Source organism: Nymphaea colorata, chromosome 8 (genome assembly GCF_008831285.2).
Source record: "Nymphaea colorata isolate Beijing-Zhang1983 chromosome 8, ASM883128v2, whole genome shotgun sequence".
In the NCBI taxonomy this organism is placed as follows: domain Eukaryota; kingdom Viridiplantae; phylum Streptophyta; class Magnoliopsida; order Nymphaeales; family Nymphaeaceae; genus Nymphaea; species Nymphaea colorata.
This window is the reverse complement of record NC_045145.1, coordinates 15,378,695-15,399,896: the sequence shown is the minus strand read 5'-3', so window position 1 is coordinate 15,399,896 and position 21,202 is coordinate 15,378,695. Positions and strand designations below refer to the sequence as shown.

Sequence of the window (21,202 nt, the reverse complement as noted above, 5' to 3'; positions counted from 1 at the left end):
TCCGAGTGAAGGACTTGTCATGCCAGTAATTTGTGCAAATAAGTTCGAAAACCTCTACTGAATAACAGCTAGGTCGACCAGGACATCATGATTTGTTCGCAAGGGGGTGGGTGCTAACAATTTTTCACTATTCCCTGACGAACGACTGATTTTCACTAGATAACAATAAAAACTTTGGCTTCTTAAAAGTCTCTGGTTTTTGCTTTTCAACATTTTGATTACTCCAATCACATGCTTTTGCGGAAGAGGTAAAGTCTGATTACTTTGTAGCAGAGGCAAGACTTAGATACGACCAGATAAATGCAGGTCCAACAAATGCCCGTTTAACTTTTGTTTTTGGTTGTTTCTTCTTTACGACGATTGGTCCAACCAATGCCCGTTTAACTTTTGTTTTTGGTTGTTTCTTCTTTACGACGATTTATCTCTAAAGGGGTTGGCACAATGAACTAGGCAAGGTTGATTTATTTTCTTTCTTTAGGACGATTTATCTCGAGTATGTCACCGCGGTACGCCAGGTCGGCTCGCGTACCGGTACCGGTACGTCGGTACGCTGTGATACGTTTGGATCTGAACCAGATCCAAACCATATCATAATGAAAAAAACGAACTCGAGTTACTCGACGCAGCCGACCTCATCGTCTTCTCCGTTCTCCCTCTCCGCCTCTCGAGCGTTCCAACGGCGGCTTTTTGGAGGTTGCGATTTGTTGGGCAGCGGCGGCGGACGGCGACCGGCGACGGACGGTGAGTGGGCGACGGAGGCGTTCGGTTTCTCCCTTCGTTGTTAGGGTTCCTCTTCCATCGCATTTTACAAGATAGCAACCGGCGGCTGTTTTCCGGCGACGAGAAGATACGCTGCCTGTTTTTCCCCTCCACCATCAGCAATCAAGTTCCAGGTAGGTCTTGTTTTAATCTTTTCTGTTTCCACCGATACAGTGATACACCTCATCTCTGATTTTTTGGCCAATACCCATAGGATTCGGTTGGATTTCCCTACCGACTGCAGAACCATCAAGGAGAGAACTATCCAATTTAGGCGTTTTCCCCAATCTTGAACGAATTCGCCCTAGTGGATGCAAAAAGGTGTAATTTATTCTCATTTTAGTTTTCTTTGTTATTCTGAGTTTCTTGTTTGTTGGTTAATTAAAAAGATTTTTGCCTCATAGCTCTCTGTAATTGTCTTTACAACAATTTTGATTTCCTAGAATAAGAACTGCAGACCTCTTGAGTAAGGAGGTGTCGAGCTTGTTTGTTGGTTAATTGATCTTCTTATTATAGTGGTTTAGGAATCTTATCAGATGTGTGTAGAATGAAGTCATTTAATTTTGGGTTAAAACCCTTTTGGTTAAAGCTATAAGCATTTCTTGAGCTCACATTTATTTAGGTGTCAAATTTTGTTTTTGTAGTTCGGTATGTTCACTGCTTCGTATCTGATTTCCTTATTTTTATGAGATTATATGTATGAACTATGAAAGAAACATTATATGTTTTCTCTATCTTCATACAATGAACTATGAAAGGGATTTTATCTTATTTATGTGACGATATTATCATTTTTTTAATTTACAAATTTTTTAATTAAAAAATAATATTATTACCGTACCACTGTATGAAGATTTGTAAAAACGACCTACCCACATCCGTACCGCGGTAGAGACTATTTTTCCTATCAAAAGGTAAAGAACCAAATTTTCAAGGTAAAATTCTCAAGTGCGATATTTGCTTGGATTTTGTTTTTTTCTATGCAAGCAAGCACGCCGAATGAAATGCTGGGGCAGTTAATAAACCGGTAAAGACAAATTCTAAACTCGGAAGATTCGAGCCGGATAATGAAACTAAAAGTAAAGAATGGACTTTTAACCCTTTGACCTTGTCTGCAAAAGCATGAGCAATGATCCATTGATCATTATCATGTTTTGTCCACTTTTATTCACTCAAAATTAATGAACAGTTGCTCTCCTCTGCTGGACTTGACACCACATTAACTTCATTCTATTGTTTCTATTCTTAATCCAAACAATGAATACAAGGGGGTCCGGCAAACTCCCGATAACATACCATACATCCAGGAGAGAAGGAGACTCGCAAATTCAATGAGAGAAGTGCAGCCCATGGAAAATTTATCCTACCAGCTAAGTTGCCTCGCGTCCGAAAGAACGTGCACGTGCACGAGAGGGAGGGAGAGAGGTTCCGCCGCAACTCTGCAACAGTCAATGATAGTACTACCCAGCTAACTTGCCTCTCGTCCGAAAGAAGGCCAACACAAAGGGTCGACAGAATATAGACACCACAGGACCAGTGCGTCCCCTCGTTTTCCATTTACCAGATTCCAAATGCGAATCCCACTCACAAATCCCTTTTGACATATATGCAGGGCATATGAAACTTTCCCGTAGAAGCAGCTTTCAAATCGTGTACAACCATCCCACCACTCCGTGACAAACCGACAACTTGTCAACCATGACATTCAACAGAAAAAATTAACCATGAAATTGAACTTAGCCACTCATAATTCCCTTCTCAAGCCACTGTGATCCCTAAAATTCACCACATTCGTCTCTTCAATGGTGACAACCAGAAGAGCTAATTACACATCAACCAAAGTACAAAATCAAAGTGAACAGAGGCACGAAAATACTAAAGCCCAATAAATCCATCCGCAAGCAACCTTACAATTGAAAAAGTCAAGATATCAGGGTGTATTCCCATGCAGGGAACAGTTGCTACAACAAGCACACGCCGCAAGCACCAAGTTCTCCATAGATCCCCAAGAAAACCAACACGCTTAGTATCTTCTCCTAGGAGGGCTCCTAGAACGGTGCCCACGTGGAGACCTGCGGGGAAAACAATTTCACAAGAGTTTAAATGGTGGTAGCTGCACGAATTATAACAGCACAAAATAAAATGCATAATAAATATAAAAAGGGGTTAATTTAGGCGGCAACCTCCTCCTCATGTTTCTGCGCCTGAAGGGTCCATTGCTGAAAGCCCAATCAACAGATATAGTTTGCGTGAGAAGCTCAGTTCCATTCAAGGTTTCTATAGCAGCCCGTGCTTCCTCTATATTCTCATACTCTATCAATGCATAGCCCTGCACAAGAGTAATCGGGATATTGGCGTGACATTTTCCTTCAAGTGAAAAAATGTTGTTCTTAAATACAAGTTAGTTATTGTACAAAGAGTCAACATCCGGTAAAAGAAATGAAATTCTGTGACCATATCATTTCTGATAAAGGAATCCACCAAGACAGGTCAGCCTAAAACTTGTTAGGGAAAAGGAAAAGGGGATGCCCTAGGGAGAGAGAGGAGAAGGGATTGGAGATCAAACCACGGGTCCCTACTGAAATATGGAGACTAGACGGCCAAAGGGCTGTAATCCAATGTTCAAGGCAATTGTCACATGATAAGCACTATATCTAGCAAGGGAACCGTACTTTTAAGAGAAAAAGGATGAACAAATTAAGGAAATTATATGCTAAATAATCGAAAGTCAGACACAAGTTGTTCAAGACCAAAGAAAACTAATTTGGACTAATCGATCTGATTCAGTCCAAGACTCCCAAGTCCACTGTCTATAAATAAACAAATATATAGTTTTACACAATTACATGGAAATAGATGCAATAACATACACATTTATGCAAAGAATGCACACACATATTTATATAAGAATTAGCTGGTTGATCATTGACTAGGCCCACTGACCCATTGACTACTCTGACCAACTAGTCACTGGCTTGAATACTAAGCATGACCAATCAATTAGGCTTGGGTAGGCTTCGTTTGAGTCACTGGCTTGAACACTAAGCATGACCGTGACCAACTAGTCACGGTCCATAACCAACTCAAAAAAATCAATTAGTTGGCTAATTAGTCTGGATTTTGAAAACTAAGCATGTGCCATCAACTTATCCCCTAACCAGATGGACAAATGCCATAGTTCAATTCTGAAGAAAAAAACAGACGTTCAGAATAGCAGAACGGCAGAATCAGTTATCGTCTACAAGATTTCAGAACACATGCTTCTTTGTCCTTGGACGTTAATCCAGACAATTAACAAAAGTTTATCCAAAAGCAATTTTGGAGTACGAGGACAACCCTTGATCAGCAACATCGAGTATCATCTTTCCTATGCCAATCCTTGGACCTCTTTCCTATAGCAGGACATTGAATGGTCGATGTCTCAAAACCCAAGACATCAACGCATGAAGCCTACTTGCCACAAAGTCAAGGCCAACAATAGGAAAGTAACAAACTAAGAATCAATGAAACATTTAATTATCTGTAAACAACACGTAATAAGTTTCATACACATATTCATCAGAAAAAGAGAAAAACAATCATAGTCACCTTAACAAAACCAGTGCGGCGATCAAGATTGAGGTGCAAATTCTTGATCTCTCCACAGTCACCAAATTTTGCATGTAAGTCATCTTCTTGGGCCTCTTCATGAACTCCAGTAACCAAAACAATCCACCCCTCCACAGCTACAAGTTGTGAAAAGAAGGATTCATACGGTTAATCATACATCAAGACATAAGTGAAAAATTTACAGTCCCCGTCACTCCACCACAACCAACCCCCACCCAAAAAAAAAAAAAAAATCAGAAGATTAATTTCAACCTCAAAACAGAAGACAGGTTATGCAGGCAAAAGCTACCAAACATAACCTAAACCTCAAGTTATATGCAATAAAATCCCCATACATGGTGTAGCCTATGAGTGTCATTAAAGGGTAAAAATAACTGACAGTGTAGAAGAAAACTAGCATTGAATAGAAAGAAAAAAGTCAAAATAAACCAGAGCAGCAGGAAAATAACCTATCTTCACAATCGAGACCAAAAACATGTGGGATGACAAATTTAACTCATAGTGCACAATATCGTTAACTTTGAACTAACCTTGCTCCATAAACCCAAGAAAACAACTAAAAATAGAAACGACCATTATAACTTGAGGGCAATAAGAGTCTCTGGATGAGTCATTGAACAACCAACCAACTGGTGCCAAAAGCACAACCCAAAACTATGGCCCCAGATAAATATTTGAGAGTTTCAACGTCAGAACATTGCAACAAGCACAAGATGAATAAAACCTGCTCTCCCTCTCTTGCTTCCCAACACACATACACAAAAAGAAAAATGTGAAGTTCCATCGTACATTGGAGCAAAGTGGTAACAAGTTAAAAATGTAAAAAAGCCAAAAGACTTAAAAAATTCCTATCAAACCTGCTCTGCCTATTAGCTTTGGCAAAATCAGCAGAAACAAGTTCCTATTTCATAGGGGAAGACACAAATTCATAAAGGAAAATATTACACCTAAAAAACAACTGATGATAAATAATTTGCTAGTCTTCATGGAGATAATAACCCCAACCTGAATAAAGACAAGGGCTTAGGCATAAACCCAAGTACCAGGTTTTATTCTTAATGGTTCAGTGCTCACAAATCAAGATTTGGATAAAACCTAGCCATGCATGGCTAGTTCACCAGGAGAATACGCAGGAGTTAAGTTGTCACAGGGATGTACAGGGCTAGCCCAAAAAATGGTGAAATTATCTTTGCTTTTTGTGACGTTCTGAATGATCAACCATGACCGGCCAGTGGAAACCAAAATTTGGGCACATTTTTTTCGAGCGTATGCAGAACTCCAAGAAAATTTACTTCTACTCAACAAAACAAGGTAAAACCAGGCTTCTGGCAAAACCAGTTTTACCAGAAATTAATTCTATGCAATTGCTAAAGCTGGGTTCTACAGGAACCCGAAGTTTCCCTTCCCTCTTCCATAAAACAAGCCTACCCAAGCCTAATTGAGAAAGCAAGCAGAAAATGAACCTTATATATACAGTTGAAAAAACTAATGAGCATAGAACACCACCACTCTAAATGGCATAAGAACAAAGTGTATTGATGATTCAAGAAAAAAAAAAGGACAAGAAAGATGAATGTAACAAAGTGGTTGCATCAATCAACTAAGAAACAAGAATGGAAAAAAGCATATATTTTTTTTAAAAAAAAGCATTAAAAACATAAAAAACAAGTCAGCCAAAAAAAGGAGATAAAACACTTCTTTTTAAAAGACACTAAAATGAATAAAAAATGCACAAAACGTGTTTTTTTTTTCATTTTTTGTTTTCTCTCATTCTTTTACACTTTTTTTTATTTTCACATTTTCTGTGTTCTATTTTTTAGGATCTCATTTTTTTAATTGTTTCAAAATTTAATAACTTTATCATATTATACCCAAGAAAAACCTTGCCATTTAAAACCCATAAACGATATTTGTGAAGATCTTCTAATATATGACTAATGCAAAGTATATAAAAACTGAAAGAAAACAGAAAGTATTCAAGAAAATGGCCTGGATTAATTCCACACCACAAAAAAATTAACACTGTTGCTAGAAGCCTAGAATATCTAATGATACATATTTCTCCTATAGCTGAATGTTCCATATATACAGAAAAAGAGAGTGTAAGGACTGTTTCCTTCATGCAGACAGGAAGGATAGAAGAGAGCAGCATCTCCAACCTGCTTTATAACAAATTAAAATTGAAAAGCGAACTGCATGAGGTTTGACACCGAATAAGTGTTTGATAATTCCTCAGGACAAAGAACAGCTGACCTCTCTTTCTCCACATGCACATGATGTGACACTATATGTTAGTCATGCAAAGGCTACATTCCTATATTCCTTACCAGGACCATGTTGCAGAGAAATAATAAGAGATTGAACAATCTTACAGTCATACTGCACTTTGATCCCTGCTTCAGATGTCAAGGTCAAAGATCAACAATTTGGCAGCTGAAGAACGCTTACACTAGATAGTTGACTAGTTAAACCAATCACCAGTTTAAGAATTAGATCAGTAGACAACCGACTAATCGGACTAGTTGGAATTTGGACTACCAAACTGATGAGAGTAAAATGTGCAAGGTTGTGCACCCTCCAAGGTAAAAACGTTTAACCAGACTAGGATTCCCAGTTCTCACTTCAAAAATATCAATGGAGGAAATATCTTGCTAACCTTTGTTAGAAGAAGAAGAAGACAATAAAAGGAAGGATTCACTGAAAAGGGAAAATGAAAATTGATAAAGTGGAAACACAGATTCAATTGTCCCATTAGCAGACTTGCTAGATGACTCAAGTCATAAATCTGACTAATAAAACTAATCATATAAAACTCAATACTAATTCCACCTCTCATCGTTTTTCAAAAGAAGAAATTAACAGCTCTGTCCAGATTTATCTATTAGGCATTTTAGTCTATCCAAATTTTTTCTTTGCTCTCCTGAAGCATGCCGCTGTGGTTGAAGAAACATGGTAATGAAAAAACCTTAAATAAAGCGTCTACCACGACCAAAAGCTTACAAAGCTAGTAAAATAAGCAGCTGGGAAGTTTTCATGAAAAATTATAATGCAATATTAAGTGTAGAGACGAGACTCCACTGCCCAAGACATCATATCAGAACAAAGAAGAAATCATAAATTAACACAAGAACCTGAACTTGAAACAGGACTCGAGAAAAATTATACATCAACAGCAACCAACCACGAAACCATGAAGCAATGATCCATGTACATCCTTCCATGCAACTAAATCCTTATAATCAATTTGTTCATCCCCCGGAATCAATCAGCACTTATATGCACACGCATCTCCATGTTTTACCAAAATCATGCGAGCATGCGCAAATTCACACTCACAGTGACTAAAGCAACTAGTTCCAGAGGAGAAAAATAACAACAGCAACATCAAGAAGAATGAAATGGAAAAGAAAAAAGAAGAACTCTAGGATGACCAGAGTAGGAAAAAAACAGGAAGAAAACCCGAAACTAGTCTCCATTCCTTCACGGGGCAACAAATCCAGCATTCATTCCGCCGGAACCATCCAGTTGCATGAATCACCCAAAGTAGCTAAACGAGTAAAGGAGGAGTAAACTTATTCATATTAAACAGCACCTCATGGAATGACAAGTGGTTTTCCACCGGAAAATCCTATCAACTCCTGCAAACACAGTTCAAGAAGCACAACCAAAACGCAAGAACCCCATTCCACCTCCACGGAAAGGAATACCCAAATTCATTAAAGGAAGGATCGAACACCAAGCAGACGAAATTAAAAAAAAAAAAACTACAACGGAAAAAGCACAATAAAAGGAACTGGGCAAACGAGAGAAAATATAGAGGGAGAAAGAAACGAACATCTCTGGGGACCGGGGCCGCCGTCGGAGTCAAGGGAGTCGAAGTCTCGGGCAGCGAGGCGATTGTTCCTCTCGGCATCGGCCTCGCGGAAACCCCTGCCCTTGGTTTTTTTGGGGCCGCCCCCGCCGCTGCCGCCCGAGGCGTAGACTGTGGAACGCAGCCTAGGCTGGGGGACGGGAGAGGGATCGGCGTCCATGGCGCCGTCCTCGTCCATGAGGTCATCCTCCTCCGGCTCGAAGTCCACCGCCTCAGCCTCCGCTCCTGCCATTCCTCCTCCTCCTCACGTCTACCTTCTGCTTCCCTCCCAGCGATGCGAAGAAAGAAAATGCCTCTTGGCTTTTTGCCGCTCCTTTATTACCTCACACCCAGCAGGAGTAGGCCGGGGATGCAAACGGGTCGATTAATCCCATAACAAATTTTGGCAGGTCCATATCCGATATGATTACCGTCCGCAGGGCTTTGTAGTTGGACCTCGGGCCCTTTAAAACCCTGGTGTCTTGACCCGATCACAAGCCCTCTCTGGGCCTAACTTACGAATAATTTAAACATTAAAAAGAAAAATCTTAAGGCGACTAGCAAGGTTGGTTGTGCACAATTCATTAATACTCACTATAATGTTCAAGGAAATGGGAGTTGCTGTTACGGTAGAGTAGTTTATTAAGATAGTTGAATCGTTTATATTTTACTGAAATTATTGTATTTAAATGGATAATAAAAAAACTAAATAATAGTGGGGAAGCAAATTTTTCTGCAAAAGATGAGGAAAAACAAGGTCTTCTTTTATGAGTTTAATATGTCATAATTCATTAAAATTGAACCTGGCTTGATCCATCTCTGCCTGGGTTGGGTGCGGGCTCTTGATTAGACCAATAAAGCCCACCAAGCTTTCGCGTATGTTATATGTCTAATAGACTTATGAGGTAATTATATGTTCTAGGATATGATTATCAGGTAATTATAAGTTCTAGGATATGATTATCAGATAAATACTTCGTCGGCCAGTTAAGGCCTAAGCGATACTCAGCGCACTGTGTGTTTTTTGGCTTGGTTGGTAATCCATTACGGCCTAAACCTTAAATTTACATATGGCCAAATTTCCGAAATTTTAAAATTAAAATTCTCATTCGATGAAATGAGAATTATGTTATCAAACCAATAATTTTGATTTCAATATTATAAGTTCATTCTTAATCAAAATTTTACAAGTTTGATACCACCGTAGGGGTGGAGTTATAATTTTAGAATTTTAAAATTTTTTCGTTTCTCTTTAAGGCACATGTCAAAAAGGTTTTAATTCATCAATTATAGAATTTTAATTATTGTTTTATCAAACAAATAATTTTCAATTCTACGGTAAACTTCCAGATTATCAAACACAAAGGAAAATTAAAACCAGATACGATTGCACTGCGAGGAGATGTTCGTGGAATTTTGCTCAGGAGCCATTTATTACCTGGTATAAGACTTGAGAATCCGATTTAACATGGCAAATTTTAAATCCATAGTTTTATCAAATTACAGACTTGAAAATCGTCATGAACTTAGAATCTTGATACTTCAATTTCATCCCACTGCAGGAAATGAGATCTTGGGATGTCTGGTGAAACTGGTTTACTATCAGATGTATATTCTGCGTTTCAATGAGATGGATATCCGGTTTCGATGAGAACATACGGATTTAATGGGAGGGTGTAATTTCTTTATCATGGTCAGCGCCGATTGAAAGGATGTGGTAATGGGCCTCCGATCCGAACTCAAACCGTTCACCAACCATCAAGATCAGCGTCTGTTGCAGAGATGGCTGCCATTTGATGCCTTCCGTTTTCCCGCCATGTCCCCGCAGGAACCTGACTACCAACGTCCGCCGGGAAACTCTTTCTCGGCTTCAGGCGTCCAAGTCCATTGGCGAATTGAAGCAAATCCACGCGCATGTCGTCCGCCAGGAAGCCGACCGGGACGTGTTCGTCGCCACCAAGCTCTTGGAGTCCGTCGTGGTGGCCGGACACTTGGACTATGGTCACCGGCTTTTCGACTGCATCGAATTACCTAATGCCTATACATGGACGACCATGATCCGGGGCTTCGTCGAGGCTAAATGCTACGGGAAAGCCGTCGAGTTGTATTACAGAATGAGGTCCGTCGGCGTTCCGCCGAACAACTTCACCTTCCTCTTTATGCTGAAGACGTACTCCTTTATGGGTAGTTGCCATGAGGGAAGAATTATTCACGGGAAGATCTTCAGAAACGGGCTTGACTGCGACGATTATTTGCACAATGCCCTTGTCAGTTTATATGCGAAGTGTGGTGAATTGGAGTCCGCACAGAAATTGTTTGAGGAAATGCCTCAAAGAAATTTAGCCACTTGGAACGCCATGTTGAATGGATATTTCATATATGGAGACGTAAAGGTTGCGCAGAAATTGTTTGACGAAATGCCTGAGCGAAACGTGGTCTCATGGAATACCATGCTTGGTGGATATTCGAGGTCGGGGATGCTCGACCTTGCCAGGTCTCTTTTTGAAGTCATGCCCAAAAAGGATTTGCTTTCGTGGAGCACAATGATCTCCGGCTATATCCAAAGCGGGCAGGCATCTGAGGCGTTGGAGCTCTTTCACAAGATGCAGCTTGCTGGTGTCGGCCCGGATGCCGTTACCATGGCCAGTGTGCTCTCAGCTTGTGCTCAAATTGGTGCATTGGACACTGGCAAATGGGTTCACGCCTATGTCGAGAGGAAGAAACTAAGGCACGATGTTGTTCTCAGTACATCACTGATCGACATGTACGCCAAATGTGGTTTAATAGACATGGCCCTTCAAGTCTTCAATACAATGCAGCACAGAAACCTTTACTCCTGGAACGCCTTGATTTGTGGGTTGGCAATGCATGGCATGGGCCATGAAGCATTGGAATTCTTCGGTCACATGGGGAAGTCATGCATTATGCCGAACCAGATCACATTTGTGGGTGTCCTTTGTGCTTGTTGTCATGTAGGATGCGTGGAAGAGGCGCGGAGACAGTTCCGATGCATGACTGAACATTTTGACATTGATCCGACGATTGAGCACTACGGCTGTATGGTTGATGTTCTTGGTAGAGCAGGCCTGATAGATATGGCCAAGGAGGTAATAGAAGAGATGCCAATGCAGCCGAACATTGTGGTGTGGGGGGCATTGCTTGCTGCCTGCAAGATCCATGGCAACATGAAGGTTGGTGCTGCTGTGGTGAAACATCTAATGGAGCTGGCGCCGAGTGAAGGCGGGTGCTATGTGCTGGTGTCAAACATATATGCTGCTGGAAGGAGGTGGGATGAAGCTGCAAAAATGAGAAAGGCTATGAGAGAAATGGGGGTTGAGAAGACTCCTGGATGTAGCTGCATTGAGGTTAACAGTGTTGTCCATGAGTTTGTTGTGCATGATCAATCGCATCCGCAGTGGGAGCAAATCATTGAACTGCTGGATGAGCTTAATATCCATTTAGAGGAGGAGGGTTACCTGCCTGATCCTTCTTTACTGTTGTATGATATAGCTGAGGAGATCTAATTGATTGCTGGCAACAAAATTTATTTGCTGGTTTCTAAAAAAAATAATCTCGAATGTTACTTGGATGAATCTATTGAAAAACATGTTGGCATTTAATTTTTGCGAAGCCAACCAGATCTCTCTCTCTCTCTCTCGCTCGCTACATTCAAAAAGATGTTGGGCGAATAATGTGTCTGTACATTTTTATACTACTGTCTATCTTGTTGGGTGTGGACGACTGTAATATTTTCTTGAAAGAATGAATGTGTCTGTGTACATTTTTATACTATTGTCCATCTTGTTGGGTGTGGTCGACTGTATTTTCTTGTAAGAATGAAGTCATATATCAATATCTTGGAGCTTACAGGCCAAATCGTTTCACAAAACGTTATGAAGAAAAAAGATTGTCATAACAATTTTTCTATTGACAGTCTTTTTATAATTCTGTTCTTTAATATAATTGAAGATATATGTCGATAGACAAAAAAACATTTCTTTAATATAATTGAAGATATATGTCGATAGACAAGATAACATTCTTATCATAAACTTTGTTACAAACACAAATTCATAAACAATTTACAAATACCTTATTAGTTTCAAACTTGTGCCTTCCTAACAATTAAGATAATTACATCAGATTAACTGGATCCAGTAGGTATCTAAAATAAGATTGTCACCGTTCTCTATACGTTGCATATTAGCATATAAATCGTAGTCACCCAATACAACATGGAAGGGAGAAAGAGAAAATTTGGCAAACTAATTCGAAAATGATATTTATTTAGTCATCTAGATATTGCAATATGAAGACCTTCTTCAAACTTTAACATATCATCAAAGCAGGCATGCCAATAGATCGAATTCAAATAGGATATGCCCTTTACCATATTTGATGTATTGGATGTTCTCATATTGACATTCAGCTTCCAATTCGAATGCGAAATATGATACCATATGCGAATCCCACTTGTAAATTTGTTGCCAAATCCAATCCAAAATCTATTTTTAGAACCACAACTAAATTCAATCCAAATTTAATTTGGATATTAAAAACCAACAACCCAAACAAAGGGTTTGGAGTCTTTTTTATAAGATTTTAGCGTCACCTTCATCTTCTTTCGTAACTCCTCCTTCTCTAACACGCAACTAAACAACGGAAAGGAGTGGAGCCTTCAATATATGGGGGAGTGCTACGATATGCTTATTATCCGATCGAATTTTCATTTAAAATCAAATTGGAATCCATATTTGACCGGATGACCTTTCCTAAAATCTAATCCAATTTGATTTCTTGTTCGGATGTTATATTTTTGTCATATCCACCTTATTTAAATCAGTCAAACATGCAATTTGGATACCATCCATAGACATGCTTACATTGGAGACACCCAGACCCCTGGTGTTGAAATTTTGACCTCCATCAAGCCACTGCTGGGTGGACTGAGTTGTGTTGTCCAATTAAGAGGTCATACGATCAAGGATTTCAAACATAAGGCTATCAGATAAAACGTGAGCAATTAAACGGCCCCATTGTAAAGTACTTGGGCATCTCAAACTGCTATCCTGGCAAACATGTAATGACATCCCTTTTACCAATAAAAAATTTAAAAAAAATATACCGTGGTTATATATTCTTTGTGGTAATGGCATTACGGCGGATCTATTTCATGGAAAATGACATATACACCGCCATTTATCCAAACCGTAGATTCATTCAAGAGCATGCGATGGCTAGATTTACATAAGCACTTTAAAATGTCTGCAGCATTTCTTTCACAAGTTTCAAACTTCTTTCACTCATAGCCGCTTACAGCCAGACCAACTTCACGACAGGACAAAAATCTATCCCTAACAAAGCTCCCAATGTCAAATTACCAACTTAAGGAACACAGAAAAATCCACAAACCATCGAAAGATTGACTGTAGAATATACCGAGATGCAGCCCTCTCCCACCGTTCAATTCCACTGTTCAGCTCCAAAATTAAAAGGAAGGATGTCCATGATCATCCTGAAATCATGGGTTTCTCCAACAAAGCAGAAATGTACATCTCCTTCATCTCCGGCCCCCTGTCCATCTTCCGGCCGACGGTCCATCTGACCTTCTTGAACCCAACTCCTTCTATCATGGGCACGTAGAGATCGTGCATCTGGTCCTCAACGCAGAAGAAATGGTCGAGCCAGAAGATCCCACCCGGCCGGAGCACCCTGTATATGTCAAAGAAGACGAACTGCAGCAACTTGGGCGGGATCCAGTTGCTGAGGACGTGCATGGAGTGAACCAGATCGAGCGTTCCATCGAAGAAGGGAAGCCGCTGAGATATGGAGATATAGAGAGGCACCACCCCTCGCGACGCGATGAACCCATTGAATGGCGCGTTGAAGTTCATGGACGTGGTCACTATCGTCACATTCCGCTCGCGCATCCGCACCGCGAACGTGCCCGTCCCGCCTCCGATGTCGAGCCCGATGCGGATGGTCCCCTTCTTGTAGGCGAGCACCTCGTCGATTGAGTAGTCGAGGCTGTTTCCGCCGGCGGCAGGAGGTCCGACCCACCGGTACTTCTCCCGGCCGGCGAGGTCGAAGCAGTCTTTGCAGTCGTCGAACCCCTTTTGGTGCTTTCGGTTGACGAGACAGGTGTAGTTCTTGCAGACGTAGGCGGTCCAGACCACGGAGGAATCGTCAGGGATCGACCACAGAGAGTCGGGGAACGGGGCCGGTTCTACAAAGCGAGAGGGGAGGCGGCCGGGCGAGAGGCAGCGGCGGCGGGGTAGGGGCTCGCAGCCCTTGAGGAGGAGCTTCTGAGCTAGGATCTCGTCTTCCGGGCAAGGCCCGCCGACGGTGTAGTTCATGTAGTGGGCGAGGTCGTCGGTTAGGCGGTCGCAAGCGCGGCCGACCGGAGGTAGAATGTGGTCGGAGCCGAAGTTGGCGTTATGGCCGAGAGGGAGCTTTTGGGCGGAAACGAACTCGAGGTACTCCTTTGGAAGGTCGGGGCTGTCGTCGAGAACGGCCAGACGGGATGGGACGATGGCGGCATCGTGGAGGTGGGAAGCAAAGGCACCCAGCTCCCCAAGGAGCTTCTCCGAGGCGGAAATGGCGGCACGGAGCTCGGAACGGAGACGGGCAATCTCGTCCTCAGCACGGGAGAGGGAGGTAGTGAGAGAGGACGCATTTTGACCGAAAGGACTGTCAGAAGAGAAGAGGGAGAGGGTGATGAGGTTGGTGAGGAGGATGCAGAGTAGCAGGAAACAGGCGTTGCTGAAGAAGGAACGTGCCTTGACTTCCATCCGATCACTTCCCTCCCTTGCGCTCTCTTTCTTCCTTCTACCTGTGAGGGAAAAGAGAGCGGAGGGCTTGATGGTTGCCTGGTTGGTTTAAATGGTATTCATGGCGAACAATTTTCTTTATAGTTTTTCACCTTTTGTCGTCGCATAATACTCCACAAGTCCACACGGCGCGTAGGAACTCGGAACTCCACTTGCAAATATTTTCAAATTCATCCCTATCTTACAGACATTACAAATTCACGTTCACTTTGTTGTTATTGGTAACTTCACGTCAACAACAACTTGGCGACGATTACTTAAAAGGCATTTGACAGCAAGAAAAGAAGTTTTGAAAGCAACCCTTTTCATTTATGGAGATTGCATGTTTTCTGGATAAATAATCCGAATCCCGATTGTTTTGATTGTTTTTTCCCCTTGGAGTCAGCAATACGATTATATTGCTAACGCCCCACCTACCTAGATGGCAGCCATCATGCGAAAGGAGTCAACGGCACGTTCCAATGACCTCTTATGAACCTCGGGGAACTCATGCAAGATATCTAAAGTCAGAAAAAAATTGTAGCAAGATGGTACAGACAAGAAAAGCAATTGATTGCAAACTATAACTTTTTTCAAACAATTACCATAAGGACTAAGTCACACATAAAATTCACAATATGAAGAAAAACAAAGATGGATGGTGGGTTCCCTTAATTCTTGAAGCATACCAACAATTTTATCACCTTAACTTCAGATTGAGGCATCAATTCTTCTCCAACAAGTTGAATGTCAATACAAGTTTCTTTTTGAGAAAAGCATCCAAACAGTCCATGATATTTGTTGGATCCTCTTGGAACTCCATAATGAAAAGCATCAGCCTCACACCTGGAAGCAGGACTAGGGTTCCATAGAACCCTTATTGTTTTCCCAAAGAAAAGTATGGATTCAGACACCCACATATTGATATATTCTGGTGGCATATCCTGCACTATGAAGCAAACAACCCATGATGTACGTGTCAAGTAGGCATAAAGTAGAACAGAAAAATATTACAAAGGTACATGTGCTTGAACAATATCAGAGAGCAAATCTGTTTCAATGTCATGGCCCATCTTAAGAACGAGTTTGTTCAGAAACAATCACCATCAAAGGTTTTGATGCTTAGAGAAAACAATTTTTTTTTTTTCAATATTACGTTTAATGGACAATATAGCCTGGACTTCCTTAAGAAGTCAATGAAACAGAGGTAAAAGAACTGTAAAATTGGTTTGAGCAAGCCACACAATTTACACTAAAGAAAAAACAATTCAAAAACATCTATAGTAAGTTTCTATTCATCTAATGATCTGAAAAAGCTTGCATCTTAGTAGTGAGGAGATGTAAAACTTAATAGCAGAAGAAGCTGCCATCTACAATGGAGTATCACAGCATTAATATAAACTTCAAATAGAGGGCAATAGCAACTCTATATCAAGAAAATTAAAGAAAGAATTTAATCCCAGCAATACTAAAAATCAAAATTTAAATCCAGCCACCACAAATGATAACAAGGTCTAACAACAAAATGGCCTTAAATTTTCTTCTTTAGTTTTGATACACGGCTCGTGCAGACTTATTACAGCAATTTCAGGTGGCAAACTCCAGGCAGGACTAATGCCACATCTATCATTCAAGTTTACGAGTGGGCAGTGTATGTAACTACATGTGCAGGTAATTTGGCATGTAGGACAACAGAGGAAGCAAATTCTTGCTAGCATAGTAGCAGCAAAGCAAATTTTTTAAAATGGCAACTTTACGGAAAACATTTATTAATAAATAAATAAATGTCAAAATAATTTAATTTAGTTAAAAGAAAAGAGAAATACTGAAATTAGCAAGACTCGCGTCAGGCCGTAGAAGATGCTTAAAGACATTCTTGAAATAAAATGTCTTTCGACATTCCATAGTCACAAGGAATGGTGTTCATTTGTATTTTAGCCTTTAGCAAAGAATTCATCAATTCAAGTATTCCAGTGAAAGAGATGCTGTGAAAGAGGCCCTTCTTCGCGGTGGAATCCCTGTGGGGATGACCAATAAGGAAATAATAAAGTACTGTTTCGAATGCAGGACATTAAGAAATCAAATAATCATAAGGCAACGACTAAGAAACAAGTCATCAAGAAATCAAAGAATACAAACAATACGTCAAGAAATTAAGGAATCGGTAGGCGACGATTGAGAAACAAGTGATCGGTATATCATCACTAAGGACGATCAAGAAGCCAATGAACAGCTAGGGCATGATTATAAAACACGTCACCAACAAATCAGATACCCGCTTTGTGGACATGAAAAAAATCATTGATGAATCAAAGAATCGCGTTATCAAGAAGCAGGCCACAAATAAATCAAACCAGAAAAAATAATGCACTAAGTACCGACGGGAAGAGGAAATAAATATATTCTGAGATAACCCTGGGGATGACTTAAAGTATCGACATCGAATTGCAATCTGAGCTTCCGATTCTTCTCATCCATGTATCTGAACGATCACATGAGTTGGTAATATGTATTTCCAAACCAAAATCATCTGGATGAAATTGGAAATAGGAAAGGAAAAAAAGGGGGAAGAGAGACGGAGAACCTGCCGAAGTCGGGAAAGGGAGATCTCTTGGAGAAGGCAAGCGACTTGGAAGACGAGGGAGAATTGGCGCCTCACGCCATTCCTAGGGTTTTCTGCTTCTGCTTCTTGCCAGAGTGCGAGTCGCGGCAACGCGGCGCTTGCCGGACTTCGAAGAATCGGAGCTCATGGCGTCTGCTGACCTTTCCTCGATCGGAGTCGGTGGGGAGAAAATTCACGCCAAACTGAACCGCCAAGTCTTGTACATAAAAAATACACGCTCAAAGAATGCCCGCCAGATAATTTATATATATATATTATAAAGAGTCATTACCGACTCTCCTGAAAGACGAGAAGATTCAAAAGGCTGTGACCCGCCTTTCTAAAAGACGGTGCTTAAGCGTAATGATCAAATGTAAAAAAAAATATTATAGAACTTAATAGATTCTTCCACCACCGATTAGCCTCCCAATAAATAGGAGTGCTGGCCACTTTGTAAATTTGGTTGGCTTGGTTAATGAGTTTTTATTAAATCAACATTGTCAAGTTTATTATTGAAAATGATTTTGGATGTCTAGACTCTGCTGGTTTTTCCTATGCATAAATTATTGGAGTTTTGGACGTCTCGTTCATAGTGAAGTGATGAAGAAAAGAAAAAAAAGGAAAAAAGAATCAACCAAGATACTTGGTCCGCCTGAAACTTTGATTAGGAGCTTTACAGCCGTCGACAATTTGTTAAATTTTAGATGCGAAAAAATAATTCCAAACCCGTTGACAGTACGAAACATGGCGTGAAGGCATGAGACCGGACCTTTTTTTATCTGCCATCTCATTTTCTAAGCCGTTAAGTGGCATCTTGATGATCTAAAGTTTAAGAAATGCACCTAATACGATACAAAAGGGTAAGTAGAAGAAGAGTTGAGAACACTGATAAAGGCCTTCGTATTCAAAAGTACGGTTTCTTTGTGATATTAAAGAAAACTTTAAGTGCGTATCATATTACAAAACATAAATATAGCCAATCATCTAAAATCCCAAAAATCGCCGTTGATTCTAAGAAATAAATTTGACTTGAGAATACTCATTATCAGCTTTCTCCTAGCATCCATATGATTTAATATTTCCGGCACGTAAAAATAAGTGCAGACAATTGCCTTCACGAATTTTCGGCAAGACAGGAAAGAGCAGCGTAGATCGATTAAACAAACACACACCATGACCAAGAGAGAGAGAGAGGCTCACAAACAGGGCCATCGTCTTGGTTTCCGGCAACATCCACCGCGCCTCCGGGACCGATTGCACGTAATTGGTGGGACAGTGGATAAGTTAGGTTTTAGATTGCAAGCATGTTACATTCATCCCTCGTCGGAGTAAAAATGTGCTTTTAAATGAGTACGTTATTGTTTGCCGCAACATGAACGCATTGAAGCCATTTTCTCCTTCTTTCTCTGTCACTCAATCCTATGCCTAAAACAAGCTACCTGATTGATAAAACAATGAGGCGGCCACCACCTCGCTCTTAATCCAACAAACCCTGACTAATGTCTCAAAAGAAGTTTGATAAACTCAAGAAATAGGTATTTAATAATTTTTACGAAAATCGTAAACTTTTTAATATAAAAGGTCCAGATGCAGTCATTCGCATCCTTTTATTGTTTTCTTTAACCCCACAAATAAAAGGACCGTATATCGAATCATGCCCCACCGGTCGATGCATTTTGGCTTGATTGAGTAATTTTCGAAATATTTTATTTTAAAAATCTGATGATCTAATCTTGTCAGTTAAAAAATGTTGTTGGATAGTTAAAATTTGTGGTAAAAGAACAATTACTATACCTAGCATTAGCAACAACTTAGTTTATGATGTGATTTATGATTGCGTTCAGAACTATTATAATAAATACTTTTTACCTCCACTAGACCTTTGTGGCCAGTAATTTCTTTGATCCATATACTAGAAATCTCCTGTGTTTGACTATAATAAAATTCAGCATCGTTACCAAAAGGATTGAATATAAGTGTATAATTAAACAGGTTGACGGAAAACAATGAACATAACAAAAGAATAACCTAACAATTGGATTTCTCACATGATTCAAATGATCAATTAATCATCAATCCATATCTATATCAAATATGCGACGTCGCATCGATGGGTACAGATAGTTCCTGTTCTAAATCTAAGGGTTTCTTGTTCTTAGCAGTCAGAGAGAAGGCCCACATTAAAAGGAGGCAAAGCCAAACCCTCTCCTTTCCAGTACCGCATGGCAATTCTTATTGACTTTCCTCAATAAGAATCAAACTTGAACCGAGATGAGAATTTGAAATCAAATTACATTTCATGAGTAAAATTCAACTTCCATGCATATAATTGGATTGCAGATTTATTGGATTCCAGACATGGATTTGGTTTTGAATACATGAATCACAGAAAATCCAACTATAATGCAAACCTGTTTTGCCTCAAAAGATTCAACGAAATTGGCCCAGTTTCAGCTTTCACGGATCGGCTCCATGAGAAGTTGACTTGAACCAGTGCACAGAATTATAAATGGAAAAAAAAAGAAACCCAACGCAAATGAAGTCTCCACAATTTCCTGATATAAAATTATCATGTTACGCCAATAAAGTCACGTTGCTATGTCGATTTTCTCCTCCTTCCGTTTACTTTGAAGCAAAATTTTGCATTCCACCTGAAATAAACTTATAAATTAAGATGCAAAACCTAACCAGTTTCAGTAAATATTTTGAACTTCACGAGACCTTGTGGCCGGGCAATTTCTTCCATTCAAATATAGGTAAAAGACTTAAGCAATTGACGATAATAAAATTCAGCATCATTATCAAAACCATTGATTATAATTAAGCAGGATGACCGAAAACAGTGGACATAACGAAAGAATCACCCATTTGATGATTACATTCACATGTGCGCAGTGCGCACCTCTGACGCAAGAACTTAGACAATATAAAATGATTAGATACGTTCAATTTGTTTATCATAACCAAGAGCTTGAGGCGATTTCAAACCTTTCGCTTCATGAACGAGAACATTACATCACCACAGACTTCTAATAAAAAATGAGCATTTTGAAGATTTTTTAAATATTTCAAAATGAATATATGGTAAATGACAAAGGCGATGTTGCTAATAGGTATTAAGAGAAAATAAACGATCGACAAGTTCTTTTCTTGCAGAATTTTGCCAATACAGTACTTCAGGAACCTTCAACGTATTAGCACAAATAAAGCAGAATCTCTAAAAGACCAAAGACATATTCTCAACAAGCTTTTCTCTCTCTTAGGTACTTATGAACCACCTAAACTGCATTGTGTACGAAGTCAATTTATTTGACTCAAAACAAGTTTGATTAATCAATAGTTTAAAATCTTCTATATAAAACAAAAGCCGCAAATGAATCAGTCCCGTATTGCGTGAAGAGAACAGTACCTTAGTACCACATAGCCATTCTTATTGATTTTCCTCAATAAGAATGAAATTTGAAATGAATTGAAATTTGAAATCAAATCTACATTTCGCATGAGTAAGATCCAACTTCCACGCACATATTTAGCGAGTATAACAAGGACAATTTTTTCAAAATCATTGTCAAT

General features: G+C 39.9%; 3 protein-coding genes and 1 long non-coding RNA gene across 7 annotated transcripts; 2 read left to right on the top strand and 2 right to left on the bottom strand.

Annotated features, from left to right (window-relative positions):
- The first annotated feature begins 609 nt into the window (after positions 1-609).
- LOC126410315 (uncharacterized) lies at positions 610-1,282 on the top strand. Its single transcript, XR_007574113.1, has 2 exons — positions 610-893; positions 974-1,282. It is a non-coding gene; the product is annotated as an uncharacterized LOC126410315 (long non-coding RNA).
- Positions 1,283-2,470: 1,188 nt separating this feature from the next.
- Positions 2,471-8,535, bottom strand: LOC116259274 (RNA-binding protein Y14A). Its single transcript, XM_031637007.2, has 4 exons — positions 8,204-8,535; positions 4,348-4,484; positions 2,943-3,088; positions 2,471-2,831 (listed from the first exon to the last, which is right to left on the bottom strand). The coding sequence occupies exons 1-4, from the start codon at positions 8,469-8,471 to the stop codon at positions 2,783-2,785; spliced, it is 600 nt and encodes a 199-aa protein (XP_031492867.1). The 5' UTR covers positions 8,472-8,535; the 3' UTR covers positions 2,471-2,782.
- A 1,479-nt stretch (positions 8,536-10,014) lies between these two features.
- LOC116258530 (pentatricopeptide repeat-containing protein At2g20540-like) lies at positions 10,015-11,742 on the top strand. The gene has a single exon (XM_031635705.2). The coding sequence runs from the start codon at positions 10,015-10,017 to the stop codon at positions 11,740-11,742; it is 1,728 nt and encodes a 575-aa protein (XP_031491565.1).
- A 1,690-nt stretch (positions 11,743-13,432) lies between these two features.
- LOC116259484 (probable methyltransferase At1g29790) lies at positions 13,433-17,878 on the bottom strand. 4 transcript variants are annotated; one of them, XM_031637333.2, is made up of 3 exons: positions 15,141-17,878; positions 14,998-15,050; positions 13,433-14,908 (listed from the first exon to the last, which is right to left on the bottom strand). In XM_031637333.2, the coding sequence occupies exons 1-3, from the start codon at positions 15,153-15,155 to the stop codon at positions 13,729-13,731; spliced, it is 1,248 nt and encodes a 415-aa protein (XP_031493193.1). In that variant the 5' UTR covers positions 15,156-17,878; the 3' UTR covers positions 13,433-13,728. The 4 variants fall into 4 exon arrangements, with proteins under 4 accessions (XP_031493193.1, XP_031493188.1, XP_031493190.1 ...); XM_031637328.2 differs by having other exon boundaries at positions 13,433-15,050; positions 15,141-17,509; positions 17,612-17,878; XM_031637330.2 differs by having other exon boundaries at positions 13,433-15,050; positions 15,141-15,976; positions 17,612-17,878.
- Positions 17,879-21,202: the final 3,324 nt, after the last annotated feature.